At 41.5% G+C, this 16362-nt stretch overlaps 1 protein-coding gene across 1 annotated transcript; it reads left to right on the forward strand.

Annotated features, from left to right (window-relative positions):
• The first annotated feature begins 153 nt into the window (after positions 1 to 153).
• On the forward strand, positions 154 to 16159 carry LOC121921852 (oocyte zinc finger protein XlCOF6-like). The gene is made up of 5 exons (XM_042450479.1): positions 154 to 1555; positions 2887 to 2965; positions 6060 to 6145; positions 7809 to 7929; positions 12682 to 16159. The coding sequence occupies exons 1-5, from the start codon at positions 1283 to 1285 to the stop codon at positions 14466 to 14468; spliced, it is 2346 nt and encodes a 781-aa protein (XP_042306413.1). The 5' UTR covers positions 154 to 1282; the 3' UTR covers positions 14469 to 16159.
• The last annotated feature ends 203 nt before the right edge of the window (positions 16160 to 16362 follow it).

Genomic DNA, 16362 nt, shown 5'->3' on the forward strand with positions numbered 1-16362 from the left:
GCCCAGAGTGACAGCTGTCTCTTAGGGAGTGAAGAGGCTCCATTCAGCTCCGCTCTAGGAAGCGCCAGTCTGTGGCCAGAAGGGGCGGGGCTAGCTGTCCCTGAGGGTGGGAAGGAGCTCTAGCCAACTCCGCTCTAGGAAGCGCTAGTCTATGGCCGGAAGAGTCTGAGGCTAAGAGCGACAGCTCTCTCTCTGAGGGAGGGAAGAAATTCTGTCCAGCTCCGCTCTAGGAAGCGCCACGTCTGTGGCCGGAAGGAGGGGGCTGAGAAGAGTTCCGCTCTAGGAAGCGCCAGTCCATGGCCATAAGGGGCGGGGCTAGGCGAGAATTACAGCCGTCTATGAGGGAGGGAAGAGGTTCCATGCGGCTCTGCTCTAGGAAGTACCACATCTGTAGCCGGAAGGGGCGGGGCCTAGGCCGAGAGTGACGTCCGGGCAGGCGGAGGGAGCGAAGAGGCTGAAGGCGGCTCTCCCTGCCCTGCCTCCCTGAGCTTCTGTGGGGGAGACCCTCTCTTAGGGAGGCAAGGCAAGGGCAGGAGAGGCCAGGCGCCAGGCCCTGTGTGATCTTGGAAGCTAAGCAGGTGTGGTCATGGTTAGCCGTTGGGTGGGAGGCCGACCATGAGCACCAGGTGCTGTAAGCTGCGTTTCAGGGGAAGGGCCTGGCAAAAGCATCTCTGAGGATTCCTGGCTTCGGAAAGTCCTATGAAACCCGCGGGGTCCCCAAAGGTTGCCAGGCACTTGGAGGCCACACATAGGAAACCTGATACTGTGAGCCACAGGATATGGCACCACACTTAGGCAGAATGATATAATCACCTCTGATACCAGACGCTGGATGGCTGACTGTTGGCTGTTCCTCCTCCCTTTAATGGAGGAGAGAATTGCTATGTTTTCCAAAAGAGCAACTATCTTGTCCTCAGGAAGAAAATTTCTTCACATGGTCCTGTCCGCATTGCAGAAGGATTAGAAAGCAAAACGTTTTTTTTCCTGCAGAATCTAAGAGACATGTTAAAAGAAGCAGAAAGAAAGGCAAAACAAGAAAGGAGTGAATGGTCAAAAAGTAATGGAAAGGAAGTAACGTCTGTATGATCATCCTGGTCTGTGGCTAGCAGAATCTGTCCAAAGGGGAAAGGGCTGTTTTGGCCATGTTGGCATCTGCTAGGAATAACAGATTAAAGCCAGGAAAGCAGCTCCTCCTGTTCAGGATAAGCCCAGAGGAGGAGAGCTCTTGGGAAGAACCGTGCTGAAGAGCCCAAGGGAGGATGTCTTGAGTTCAGATGCACAGATGCGCTTCAGACGGTTCAGCTGCCAGGAGGCTTTGGGGCCTCGACAGGTTTGTAGCCAACTCCATGCGCTCTGCTATCTGTGGCTGAAGCCAGAGAGACACACAAAAGCTCAAATCCTGGACCTGGTGCTCCTGGAGCAGTTCCTGGCCATCCTTCCCCCAGAGATGGCAGCCTGGGTCAGGGAATGTGGGGCAGAGACCAGTTCCCAGGCGGTGGCCCTGGCCGAAGGTTTCCTCTTGAGCCAAGCAGAAGAGAAGAAGGAAGAACAGCAGGTAAGAGGGCTTCATTCTGGTCATTTCAAAGAGCCAGGGTTTTTATTTGCAATGATATTAAAAATTCTTCAACCACAGTGGTCCCTCCATAGTCTAGAGCATGGCCACAACAGCATGAAAAAGCCACGAAGAACTATTCTTTTTAACTTAGGGAGCACCTGTCTAGGAATCTGCAGGCCCTCCAGTGCAACTCTGTGGTCAACATCTGCTAGAACTTGATGATAGAATCATGCTGGAGGACCTGCAAATGCCTAGAGAGGTGTTTTCTCTAGGAACTTCTAGTTGTGCTGGAGAACTTAGGGATTCCTAGAGAGAACATATTAATTAAAATGGCAAATTTTGAAATCTGCAAAAGCCAAATCTGCAAATCTAGAGGGCCAACTGCAATTGATGTTTAATCCAGGCACTAAATGGGAGCTCCTGGTAAGTCAAAAAAGAGGTCAAGAAAAAGAAAATCAGCCTGTGCTGCAAGCCTTTATACTCTCTCTGAAGAGACAAGTTCATCTCCATGTTCTCATAGATTCAGTCCTAAGCCTGGATTTATGTTTATGGGGTGACCAGGACTACATTTGTACAACTTAAAGTGGGGTGCTAATTCCAGCCATCCTGACACTTGAATACTGTGAAAGAACCACAACTAGCCTCTAACCCTCTTTACATCCCAAGGCAGGAGAATAACTCTATTTATACACTGGCTATACCTGGCTGTATAGCATGCTGCATTTTGGAAGAAATCTCTAGAGGTGGTTTTTGTTTCCTTTTGTGAAACTTAATTTGGACTGGTTTGTTATTTTTCACTTGCCTGATGTTGGTTTTACATATAAAAAGTTAGCTTTTTTGTGGTGCTGAAACCTGTCTCTATTCTTTCCATTTTATTTCTGTCTCTGGTACCAAATTTTATGTTAAAGAAGGCATGCCCCAGAACACATCTGCTTTCTTAAACTATGGTATATCTTTATTGTAAAACTCCTCACCACTTCCCTCCATTTTCTGGAAATCACTCAAAGTGGTCCACTCAGACCTTGTACTTTAATCTCTGGTGGCGCAGAGGTTAAATGTCTCTACTGCAGCCACTCACTCAAAACCATAAGGTTGCAAGTTCAATACCAACAAAAGGGCTCAAACTTGACTCAGCATTACATACTTCTGAGGTTGCTAAAATGAGTACCCAGCTTGTTGGGGGCAAATAGCTTATAGTTGAAAACCACATAGACACTGCTAGTTCAGTATAAAGAGGTGTGTAAATGAACCTGTTTGTTTGTTTTTTCCTTTGTTTTCCTAAGTTTCCTAATTTTCTTTTTTCTTCTCTATCCATACTTCTTCTGGTACAGGAGTTACTTGTGGAAGAGACAACTGAGGTGAAGAACGAGTGGATCATGGAAGATTGTGACAGAGCGTCCTCCTCAGTGGGTAAGAGCTTAGCCCCCTCCTCTTGAGTGTGCCCAAAATACCCGACAGATGAAGCAGATGGGCCAAAAGGAGTGGCCATATGCCACTCCGGCTGTGGTCAGGCTGAGGCTGCAGTGACCACACATCTCGCTGTCAAAGCGGGCCACTGCCATTGTTCTCATGCCATGTCAGCCAGGAGTCAATCTAAATCAACCTCTTTTTGGGGCAGCTTTTTGGCCCCTAATTCAACTTTGGTGCAACTTCTGGCCACTTCAGGGGAATGCGTCATCTGAACACAATGCCCCCAAAGTGGCCAGAAGCTGCTTTATTTGGCCCATCTGTTTTCGGGCTGAGTTGTGTGCATTGCAGCACTTTCACGTTTTTGATGTCCTTCCCAGTACTTTGAAATTCCATGTGTATATTGCAGGAAAGATTGATGGAAGGGCTGCTTCTGTGGTTTGACATCCTGGCCACAGAATAAAACCCATTGCCCACTTCCAGCTTCTGCCCACTCCTTGTGCAGAGAAGAGCTTGGAGCCTAGACTGATTAGAAGAACCAGAAAACCTTTCTTCCCCTCCACCCTCTTATTTCATGAAATCATACCAAATGCATCTCTAATTACACTTGTTTTTAATTTTATTTTTATATCACACACATTTCTTAAACAACTGCCATACAAAAAACATAAAAAGACATACTAAAAAAATCATTAAAAACCAAACTAAAACATAAAAACCTAACAGACTAACATCTACAATTACACTACTTTACCTTAGTTTAAACAATTATTATAACATATAAAAAGACTATTTAAATCTCTACCTTCCAAATATATATTTTTTGTTTTCATCACTTTTATCTCTATTCCACTTCTCATGTTACTCTGTCTTAGCATCTTAAGTATTTCTCTACTGTCTGTAAACAACAGAAACTTACACTGTTTCATTGTGCACTATTTTGGAAGCTGACCCTGGTTAAACTAGTATAGGGTCGTGATTTGAAAATTGGAATAGGACTCCAGGAGACCCCTCTCAGCCATGGAAACCCAGCAGGTAACCTTGGACAAGTCACACTCTATCTGTCTCAGAAGAAGGCCATGATAAATCTCCTCTTAATAAAAACCTTGCTAAGAAACCCCCATGTTAGGTTTGCTTTAAGGTTGCCACAAGTTGTAAATAAATTTAAGGCACACAACAACAACTATGAGACACCAGCAGGACTTGCAACAAAATGAAGCAGTGTGGAGAGGATCTGCGTAAGACTCCAGCCACTCAGTTCTCTTCTCCTTTCTCAGCCTCACTGCTTCCTCCCAGAAGAGTCTGCCTGCACCCCTCTCTGTCTGAGCATCCTCAGTTCTCAGTGGGCTGATTTTCCTCCCTTTCAGACTAAAAGAGACTGATACAGGCAGCTCTCACTTCCCTCCCTGTTAAAAAAAATTCTCCTTGTGAAGGGAGAAGTGACCATTCCAGAGATTTTTCTCAATCTCTTTTTATGTATATGTACACATCTGTTCTCTGTTGTTCCTCCTATAGAAATTCCTTTCTCAATCAAATTTCTGTGCTCTTGCCTGCAACTAGCTAACATTTTGTGGCCATTTAATTCTCCTTGGCCTGCTTTGGTTGCTTGTTTTGCATGCACTTTGTCTTGTTCTGATACAATGTGTGGTTCCAGGTCTCTCCAAAAGTTCTTTTGAAATCAAGCACTAGTACAAGTTAGTGCTATTGGTGTTGTTGTGTGCCTTCAAGTCGTTTCCGTCTTACGCCAATATAAGGTGAACCCATCATAGGGTATTCTTGGCAAGATTTGTTCAGGAGTGGTTTGCCATTGCCTTCCTCATAGGCTTAGAGCATGTGACTTGCCCAAGGTCATGCAGTAGGGTTCCATGGCTAGAGCGGGGATGTCTTCAGAGTCTTAGCCCAATGTTCAAAACACTACACTACACTGACTCTTATTAACATAAGGTTTATTGGTAAACTGTGCAGTAGTTGGTACACAGTAAAGAAGCAATCGAGCCCTTTTGCTGATAGAGTCTGATATCCTTTATAGTCACTGGTAAAATTGAACCCTCGCACTAATTCTACCCCGACTGTTTCTGACAAGTGATAACATTTCCCATAACAGCATGCATGGGGAGCCCTTGGGTTGGAGCACACCTCACCAGCAGCAAATGGATTCCAAAGGTTTATGTAATACAGAAGCAAACAAAGAAAACCAAACTGTAGAAGTGTGACCCATAGACCATGGGTTAGTAACGGAGGGAAATTGATTTTCCCAGTCTTTTTCCAGCCTTCCTGTCTTTTTCCAGTTTCAAGCTGCCAAGCAAATGCAAAAAACATCCAATATGACCACTAATACAAGTTAATTTTTTCATGCTACTTGAGGGGTCATAGAGTCATAGAATCTTAGAGTTGGAAGAGACCACAAGGGCCATCCAGTCCACCTCCTGTCATGCAGGAACTCTCAATCAAAGCATCCCCAACAGATGTCCATCCAGCCTCTGCTTAAAGACCTCCAAGGAGGGAGACTCTTTCACTCTCCAAGGAAGTGTGTTTCACTGTCGAACAGCCCTTATTGTCAGGAAGTTCCTCCTAATGTTGAGGTGGAATCTCTTTTCCTGTAGCTTGCATCCATTGTTCCTATTCTCTGGAGCAGCAGAAAACAAGCTTGCTCCCTCCTCATTATGACATCCCTTTAAGTATTTAAACAGGGCTATCATATCACCTCTTAACCTTCTCTTCTCCAGGCTAAACATCCCCAGCTCCCTAAGTCTTTCCTCATAGGACATGGTTTCCAGACCCTTCACCATTTTAGTCACCCTCCTTTTGACATGCTCCAGGTTCTCAATGTCCTTTTTGAATTGTGGTGCCCAGAACTGGACACAGTATTCCAGATGATACTAACAGGGACACTAAAACCCATCTGCTTGGTGTCAGAGACCCAGCTCACTACACATTTATTCATTTTTTTTTAAAAAAAAATGTGTCAGTCTCAGGATTACTTTTATTCTGCTAATTACCTTCCAGTTATTTTTGGTTCTATGCTGTGGCATTTGCCTGTATCTGAAAAGGTTTGAATGAGAAATAATGCCCTCCTTTTCCATATCTTTTCCCACAGGAGGTAGGAAAAGGACACGGCCTGAATGTACAAGCACACCTTTCCAATATGATGGTTTCAGAACAGCTTCTGCAAGACAGATTAAGGTAAAAGCTCAGGACCCCCGATGGGCCAAAGGAGGGTCAGGCTGAATACCCTGTAATAAGTCTTCTGCCAATAATAATAATAATAATAATAATAATAATAATAATAAGTGCTTTAGCTATGTATTCTTCCATGGCAGGGGGTTGAATTAGACAGTCTTTTTGGGCCCTTCCACACCTATGGGTTTGTATATGGGTTTTATGCCAGATAATCTCCAGATAAAGAAGTTACAAAGCTTCATAGTTGTACTCTGAGAAAAAAACTGTTAAAACAATATCTAATAGAGTTGAAATCTGAGATCACACAGGGATGGCTCAGAACTAAAGAGCTTTGATGTATGGAAAACACCATATTTGGGTAGAAGAAAACTCTGGCAGTTTGGTTTTCTTGAGTTTGGCTGTTGTAAACTCATTGAAAAAATGTAAATAGCCTGTTAGCAAGCTCCATATAAACTAGTTGATTTGATCTGTTCGAGACAAGTTTCATGACAGTACCAAGAAGACACAAGGCTGCTGCCTGTATGCAACTCCAGAGTGGGTGAGAATACTATTTACCATACTGTAAAATGTCAGCCCAGCAGATAGTTACCAGTACTTCGTGAACATAGTTTACAGTAGCTATGCTGAATTAATGCAGAGTTTGTGAATACTGAAAGGTATTTCAAATTACTTCTGTAAGAAGCTGTATGCCCTGCATACACCACACAGTATTAGAAATGCTACCAAATACTGAATTGTATGGGAATGCCTGTCTGAGAGGTTTTGTTTCCTTAATATTGGCCTGTTACAGACTGCCAAAATAAAGCTGCTTCGGGTCTCTTTGGAGGTATGCTGTTTAAATGATGCATGCATCCTAAGACTCCAGAAGCTGCACCAAAGCTGCACTCCAGTGCTTAGGAATGGAGTGTGGCTTTGGTGCAACCTCCGGACTCTTAGGACCCATGTATCATTTAAATAGCATACCTCCAAAGAGACCCGAAGCAGCTTTATTTTGGCAGTGTGTAACAGGCCATAGTTTATATTATGCACATTTATGACAAATATGGTTTATGTTGTTATACCTTAACAGTGCAATGCCATACAGGTACCATGTATCACCAGTCTCAAGTGCCTTATAAGTTTGAGATTTGTTGTTTCTAAGAAGATTCCTTGACCACCTCATATCTGCAAAAGTACTATGTTTAGTCTCGGTAAAGTCTACAGTAAGAAATATAAACTTAGGCTCTGAATGTCTACGAAAGAAGTATGCATAGGCTGTTAATAACTGTATGATATGATCCTGTCCAAGAAGTGTGTGTAACTGCATAAGCTAATTGTTGATTTTGATCTGCCCACTAGGCAGTACAGTTGCTTACAATCTGAGCAAATAAGATGACTAAATTGGTAAACACTGAGGAACTCTAGCCAAATACAAATTGTCAGACATAAGGCAAAGATCCTCCAGTCACTCAAATAAGAGAGACAGTTATGGAGATATGCTTTTTCAGCATGTGTTCACTGCACATCTCCCAGGTCTTCACAGAATCTCTTTTCCTTTGCCCACCAATGGGATTCTGAATGCCATTGTGTAAAGATTTAAATTGTTATGAACAATCCCAAACTGCCTTGTTCTCTTTTCTGACTGGGGTTTGCATGTTTAGCTCATGGATAATGTGTCTTTTATCAGGTGAGCTTTCAAGATGTGGCTGTGGATTTCACTGAGGAGGAGTGGGTCCTGCTGGATCCAGAAGAAAGAACCCTTCATAGGGAAGTGATGGAGGATAATTTGGGGCTTATATCTTCCCTGGGTAAGGCTCCATCTTCCTATTGGTCAATCAGATCAATTTACAAGTGCTAAAAATCACTGCAATCTTCTTACATGAAAGCAGGTTTAGTTATGGTCCTCTAGCCTGTCTAGTTTCTAGTCTCTCTTCCTAGGAAGCTCTTCACTGTTAGACCTTGGTGTGATACCTAGATGTGGTGTATCTGTATTGGTATCCCGGTAGAGGTATCCCTCCAGAGTGCCTTTTTTGCCTCCTCCAACTAACACTGGAGTGGACTACATCTGACTACCATTAAAATTAAGGACTGTGTTGTTTAAGGGCCATGGCGGAAAGCTCCCCCCTTCTCCTCTAAAGGTGCTTAATGTTGAGGATCTTAACCTGGGTTTGAAAGTGTATCAACTAGTGCTGGATGGGGTTACACTCCTCCTGTTTGCAGTCTCAGAGTGCTTCTGGATCCTCCACTCCAGAAGCTGCTTTAGATGTGACAGTCAGGAGTGCTTGTTGACAGCTTCGGCTGTTACACCAGCTGCTCCCCTTCCTAGAGCTGGATGACCTAAAGATGGTAGTACACACACTGGTAACCTCAATGCTGGATTTCTGTAATGCCCTGTACATTGAGCTAACTGTGCACTTTAAGTCCCTACATGGCTTGGGTCCAAGTTATCTACAGGATCACTTTCTCCCATATAATGTGCCCCGTACACTCAGGTCCTCTGACAGACATTTACTCCAGTCAGTCAGGACTAGGGTAAATAATAATAATAATAATAATAATAATAATAATAATAATAATAATAATAATAATAATAATATATTTTTGCCCTGCCTCTCACTCAGGATCAAGGTGGCTTACAATATCAAATAAAATACAGTATAAAATACATCATACATTGAAATATTATATTATTGCTTCCCCAAACTATACCATAGTAAAATATTAAAACAATTAAAATTAAAAATAATCATGCAATCAAACCAGTCAGAGACGGGAGGGTGGGCAATTTTGGGCATTCTCTGTAATGGTCCGTGTCCATTGGCAACTGGGTGATTACTCGGGGAAGGCCTGTTGGAAAAGATGTGTCTTGATGGCTTTTTAAAAGCTGGTAAGGTTGGTAATGTTCCGGATCTCCTCCAACATGCCATTCTATAGTTTGAGAGTGGCAGATGAAAAGGCCCTCTGGGTAACCACATTCAACCTGGTCTTTATTGGTTGTAAGAGGTTCTTCACAATCACAGAGGACCTAAGTGTGCAGGGTGGATGAGCTTTTAAGGTCATAACCAACCCCTTGTACTGTACCCAGAATTTGATAGGCAGCCAGTGAATAGATTTTAAGATGGGAGTAATGTGGTCACATCTAGCTGTCCCAGTGACTAATCTGGCTGCCATATTTTGAACTAGTTGAAGTTTCCAGACTAAGCACAAGGGTAGCCCCATGTAGAGTGTATTACAGAAATCAAGTCATGAGGTTACCTGAACATACACTACAGTTTTTAGGTCCCTCTGTTCCAGGAAAGTAAGCTGATAATAAGCACTCCTGACAGTCACATTTATCTGATCTTACATCTGAAGCGACAAGTCCAGGAGTATTCCCAAGCTCAGTCCTTTAAGGGGAGTGTGACCCCATCTGGTTAGCAACTGTCACCCAGCTGCCCCTAGATTGTGGAAAGAGCTGCTGGAAAAGATTCAACAGCTGAATATGCTGTCTGAATTAAACAGCATTAAAGAATAGTCCCTTCCATATGGTTTTTAAATTATGAATTTTTAACTATGGATTGATCTGCAGATTTCTGAGGTTGCATTATTGGCCACAAAATAGGGTTTAAACCAAATGGCTTTTTAAAAGAACAAAATGACACTCCTGGTGTTTTTAATTGATTTTTTAAAAAATATTTTATTGAAATTATTTTAAATAACATTTATAATAATACATCTCTTGTACTTAAAAACATACATATTCATAAGAAATTTGCTGACAACAAAAAACTTAATGGTTCTTATATTGTTCATTATTTCCTTATTGCCAGACGTTGACCATAGAATTGCTCTGGAGGAGCTACAAATGCCTAGTGGAGTGTTCTCTGTAGGAATCTCTAGATCTTTCAGTGCGACCTTTGGTTAAAGTTGACCGTAGAGTTGTGCTGGAGGACCCAGAGAGAACATATGAATAAAATCCGTGAATAACCAAATCCACAAAAGTTAAAGGCACAAAGGTGGAGGGACGAGTGTATTCCTATATAAAGACTATCTGCTTGTCAATGTAATTCCCAAAGTTTTATTGAAATATATACATCATATGAAAGCCTAATAACTTTGGACTGTTAACGTTGTTGTATGCCTTCAAGTCGTTTCCAACTTAGGACAACCCTAAGATGGGCAACCCTGTTATGGCGTTTCTTGGCAAGATTTGTTCAGAGGAGATTGCCATTGCCTTCCCCTGAGGTCGAGAACATATGACTTGCCCAAGGTCACCCAGTGGATTTCCATGGCCATGCAGAGAATCAGAACCTAGTCTGCAGAGTCTTAGTACAAGGAGTTTATCCCATGGTTTAATAAATCAATTAACTTCTACCTGGCTTAAATCTTAATTCAGGCGGCATCCTGATATTATCACAAGGTTTTTGCCACCTATTTTGCCGCCTGGATACAGCCCAGGTCCATCCCTACTTCCAGGAGTGCTCGGGCGACCATTTTCTTAACTCAGAAAACTCCTGGATCCGGAAGGAGCACTCCTGGAAGCAGGGATGGACCCAGGCAGTATTCAGGTGGCAAAAACCTTGTAATAATATCAGGATGCGGCCCGAATTAAGATTTAAGCCGGGTAGAAGTAAATAGATTTATTAAATCATGGGATAAGCTCCCAGCTCTCAAACCACTACACTATGCTGGCTCTAAGTGTTAATGTTAGAAAGTTTTAAAACATGGTTGATCAAGCTTTCTAATACATAAAATATAATCTTTTTCATTAAAACATTAGTGCAAAAAACTTATTTAAATCAAAAAACTGATTTAAACAAACAAAACCTCATAGTTTTAAAAACATTTTCTCCCCAACCCTGCCATAAAACAAACAATAAAAACCATCATGCGGTGATTTATTTATCAGATCAACCCAAAAGCACAATATACAGCATGCTAGCTCATATTTCGTGAATATTCATTACATCCTTAATTAAGTCTGTAGATGCTGTGATGTTTATTCTGCAGATCAGTATTTAAATGTATATCCCAACTTTCCATGGGATTTAACAGCTGGGTCTTGAGCCACAGTCTCCATGGGTAAGGCACTCTTTGTTCCACAATCCTGAAGGAGAGAGAGATCTTTAGTGAAGACAGGTACTAACTGCTCTGGTCTGAGCAGGGGGGAAAATCCTGAGAAAGATCATAATAACTGTCTAGTTAGGTTCCTAGGCCTTTCTGAAAGGAATTGGACTATAATGTTGGCAACAGTTGGAGTTGGAGAGCAGTGGTTTGTTCACTTTTTAAAATATATAAACTGGTTAAAAGTGTTTATTTGCCCCCCCCCTTTTTCTTTTTTTTTTGGCAACGAGGAGGGAAAGGTAATTGAAAAACTTGTGGAAGTTTGCTGTTGTAACTACAATTATCTTTAACTATCTATTTTTTTCTTAATTAAAGAGTTCACATTTTAAATGCCTGGTTGAGGTTTTGAGAGATTGTGAAGGGGAAGCTCTGTTCACATGTCTGCATGACCAGAATGGTCAGAAACCACCAAGGCACTGTGTTCCATCCATAGGAAGGTTAGGTCCTCTCCTGCAACAACTTATTTAAGCTGAGAAACCAAGCAGACATTGTCTGCCCACAGAAAAGGAATAGAAGAAAAGGACAAAACAAAAGAGATGTATTTGTGGGGAGGGACCCACTCAGGCACAAGTTCTTAAGATTTCAAAATCCTTGAAATTGAGCTGTCAAGAACAACTTGAATAAGGGACTCAACTGAGCTGGTCTTTCAGAGAATGGAAAGGCTAATTAGGCTTCACTTGGGCTAAGTTCGGAAAATGCTTACATCTTGGTGGATTTGTATGCCTTAGATATTTCTCCCCCAAAACAGGTTGACACAGTGAAAGTTAAATGCAGAATATTTAACTCCTCCCTGACAAGTGTTAAAGATCTACTAATAGCAAGGAGTCTGAAAGACGTCTGTAGGTCAGTTTTGACACATAGCCTGGGAAGATAGTATAAACAACTAGTCATGCATGTCAGTTGGACAAAAAATCCTCCAGATATATGTAATGTAAGCTGACCTGCTGACTTTCATATAAGACTGTATGAGTGCTGAACCAGGGATGTAGCCAGAATTTTGGGAAAGGGGTGGGGGGGTTCACACTAAGTGCCACCTTTATAATGGGGCTTGGGTGCAGCAGTGCGGCAGCATGCACCATTCATTATGTCTAATGGAAGGGGGGTCCGGACCCCACGGACCCCCCCTCCCGGCTACGTCCCTGGCTGAACCTTCAGGGTCCCTGTTTTGTTTATATTCTAGTCTGTTGGTGCATGGGACAGAAATGCATTTATTTTGTTTAAGTTGGAGCTTTGATTCACCAGCATGGCCCTCTAATCTTTTGTGGAGTTACTGAAGGAAGTACCTCCTCTTCAGTGAAGCCAGTGAAGAGACTGTGGGGTCCCATTTCTCTCTTTCATTCCTGAACAGCTTTCTCAGCTTGATGCCAGTAGATGTTGGCATGCAAATTGCATCCTCTCTTTGATTTCAGTCTCCATTTCACTTTTGAGCACTGATCTGTTGTGTTTCTCTTTTCCAGGTGGGGATGACCAACTGAGTAAGAATGAAGAAGTACTCTGCAGATCATTGCTTCGAAGAGTCTGGTGTAAACAGATGAATGAGAATGGAGCAAAAACTAACACTCCCAAGAAGGGGAAAAAACACCCTGTTTCTCAGAATAGCAAAGTTTATGAAATCTCAGTCCAAGAAATAACACAGACAAGGAGGGGAAAGAGTAAATATCTTTGTCTTGCATGTGGGAAAAGCTTCAGATGTAAAGCAAGCCTTAATCTTCATAGAAGAATTCACACAGGGGAGGACACTGTCAAAGGCAGTGAATGTGGTAAGACCAACAGTTTGATTTCATATACAAGAACTCACACAGGAGAAAAACCATTTAAATGCTTGAGATGTGGAAGGAGATTCAAGTGGAGGTCACAATTGATGCCACATCAGGAAGCTCACATAGGGGGGAAACCATTTAAATGTTTGGAATGTGGAAAGAGCTTCAGTTGGAAGATGAATCTCAATCGCCATCAAGCAACACACAAAAAGGAAAAACCGTTTCAGTGTTTGGAGTGTGGAAAAAGTTTCAGCTGGAAAATAATCCTCGCTAATCATCAGACAACACGCACAAGGGAAAAACCATTTGAATGCTTGGAGTGTGGAAAAGCCTTCAGTTGGAAGATGAATTTTGCTTCTCATCGAGTAACTCACACTGGTGAGATGCCGTTTAAGTGCTTGGACTGTGGAAAGAGTTTTAGACACAAAGGAAGTCTCACTCGTCATCAAGCATCGCACAAAGGGGGGAAAGTATTTAAATGCTTGGATTGTGGGAAAAGTTTCAATCATGAGATAAGCTTCACTTGTCATCAAAGAACTCACACAGGTGAGAATCTGTTCAAATGTCTTGAGTGTGGAAAAACGTTCAGTCGGAAAACAAATCTTATTCGTCATCAGTCAACTCATACAGGTGAGAAACTGTTTAAATGTCCTGAATGTGGAAAAACTTTCAATCGGAAGACAAACCTCACTTGTCATCAAGCAACTCACACAGGAGAGAAACTGTATAAATGCCTGGAGTGTGGGAAAAGTTTTAGTTGGAAGACAAATCTCACCCGTCATCAAGCAACTCACACAGGAGAGAAACTGTTTATATGCCTCAAATGTGGAAAAAGCTTCAGTCAGAAAACAAACCTCATTCATCATCAAGCAACTCACACAGGAGAGAAGCCGTTTAAATGCCTAGAATGTGGGAAAAGCTTCAGTCAAAAGACAAATCTCACTTCTCATCAAGTAACTCACACAGGTGAGAAACGGTTCAAATGCCTTGAGTGTGGAAAAAGCTTCAGTCAAAAGACGAATCTCATTTCTCATCAAGTAACTCATACGGGTGAGAAACCATTTAAATGCCTTCAGTGTGGAAAAAGCTTCAGTCGTAAGAGAAACCTCATTGGTCACCTGGAAACTCATACAGATGAGAAATTGTTTAAATGCCTTGTGTGTGGGAAAAGCTTCACTAAGGAGATAAATTTCACTTTTCATCAAGCAACTCACACAGGGGAGAAACTGTTTAAATGTGCTGAGTGTGGAAAAAGCTTCAGTCGGAAGACAGACCTCACACGTCATCGAAGAATTCATACAGGAGAGAAGCCTTTTAAATGCTTGGAATGTGGAAAGAGCTTCAGTCAGAAGACAAACCTCACTTGTCATCAAGTAACTCACACAGGGGAGAAACCATTTAAATGCCCTGAGTGTGCAAAAAGCTTCAGTCAGAAGACACACCTTATTCGTCATCAAACAGTTCATACAAGGGTGAAATGGTAGAAATATTTGGAGTGTTATAACAGTTTCACTCAGAGCTGACACTTTATGCATTACTGAAGAATTCATACACAGAAGAAACCATATAAATGCTCAGACTGTAGAAAGTGGTTCAGTTATTTCTCACAACTTGTCACAAAAATTGCCATATAGTAGAAACCAGGCCCACTGTTAGCAGTGGACACCATTTATGCTTCATAGTGGTAGTAGTACAGTCATTCCTCCTTATCCACAGATTTTTTTTATCCACAGATTCAAGCATCCACGGCTTGAAAATGGTTTTTTTTTTTAAATGTAAATTCAAAATAGCAAACCTTGATTTTCCATTTTATACAAGGGACACAATTTTGCTGTGCCATTGTCTTTAATGGGACTTGAGCATCGACGGATTTTGTTATCCATGGAAGGTCCTGGAACCAAACCCCAATGGATAATAAGGGCCACTTAATAGTAGAAAACCTTCCTTATTTGAAATTGAAGAATTTGACCAAGGAGAAGAGTATATAAGGGCTTGTAATGAAATAAGCTTCAATCAAAGGTGAATTTTTATTATACATTAAACAATACAGCTAGAGAGAAACCTATGTGCAGTCTTTCACTACAGCCTCAATGCTGTTATCACACAAAGAAATCACATAGGGTAAAACCACTTAGATGCTTTGAGCACATAAAAATTATGTTTGAAGATACTACTCTATTTCGCATCATAAATAAGACTGCAGTAGGTTGTGATATTTGGAAAGAATGTGCTTTAGATCAGGGAGTTCACTTAGAATAGTGCTACTCAAATTTGGGTAGTCCTTGGACTGATGCTGGTCCACCAGCCATCGGCTGCCAGTCCCTGGCAAGTTTCCAGGAAATAAAGAAACAATTGTACCCAATGGGTTCAAAATACATATTGCGTTGTGTCACATTAGAATTTTTGTTAGTAGATCCTCACATTGCTACTCTAAGAAACACTAATTTAGCAGATATTCCACATGAATGCTAGACTCCTGAATGGATTTTAATCAGTTTTTTTTTAATTGTTGGATTTGTTGCTAATGCTATAAAGAAATGCCTAGTTCACCTCTCTCAAGACAGTATGAGATATCTTTTGTGGAATTATGAAGCAAACTGAAAGTACTGAATACTACTTAATCATGAAATTGGAGATATAAAGAGGTAATGAGTCAATCAAAAGGAAAGACACACAAAGAGAAAGGCCAATGGTACCTAATGGACTCTGGATAACAGCTTTCAAAAAATTATTGGCTGTGTGGCCTGATGAATATCTAAAAAGGGAGCAATTGAGTTCAAAACCATCCCTTATAGGTCAAGAATTTGTTTCCTTTCAGCAGTGAAGAGTTGTAACATTAAATCATTTATATTCTGCCGTAATAATGTAAGGATCCTTTTGCTCTTGAAATATGACATTTGTTTTGCTTATCAGTTAATGGTAGATAATTAATGGGCTATAAATTTTGTTATAATATAAATAAAACCCACATATACAGGTCTATAGAAATGCTTACATGTTTCAGTTCAAATAGCAGATCTTGAATTATTTTGTCAAAGGTGAATGTAACTAATTTTATCTAGCTTGATGGATACATATGGTCCAAAACACACTCCAGAAATAATCTGGTTTGAGACCGCCTTAACTGCCCTGGCTGAATGCTAGGGTATTCAGGGAACTGTAGTTTTGTGAGACATTTAGCCTTCTCTGTCAGAGAGCTCTGGTGCTACAATAAACTACAATTCCCAGAATTCCCTAGCATTGAGCCAGGGCAGTTAAAGCAGTCTCAAACAGTACTATTTCTGCAGTGTGTTTTGGACCATATGTTACATTTCAGCCTCTTTCAGAATATTACAGATATGAAGAGTGGAAGCTCAAAGCGGGGATGTTCTAGAAAGA

Source organism: Sceloporus undulatus, chromosome 2 (assembly GCF_019175285.1).
Source record: "Sceloporus undulatus isolate JIND9_A2432 ecotype Alabama chromosome 2, SceUnd_v1.1, whole genome shotgun sequence".
Lineage (NCBI taxonomy): Eukaryota > Metazoa > Chordata > Lepidosauria > Squamata > Phrynosomatidae > Sceloporus > Sceloporus undulatus.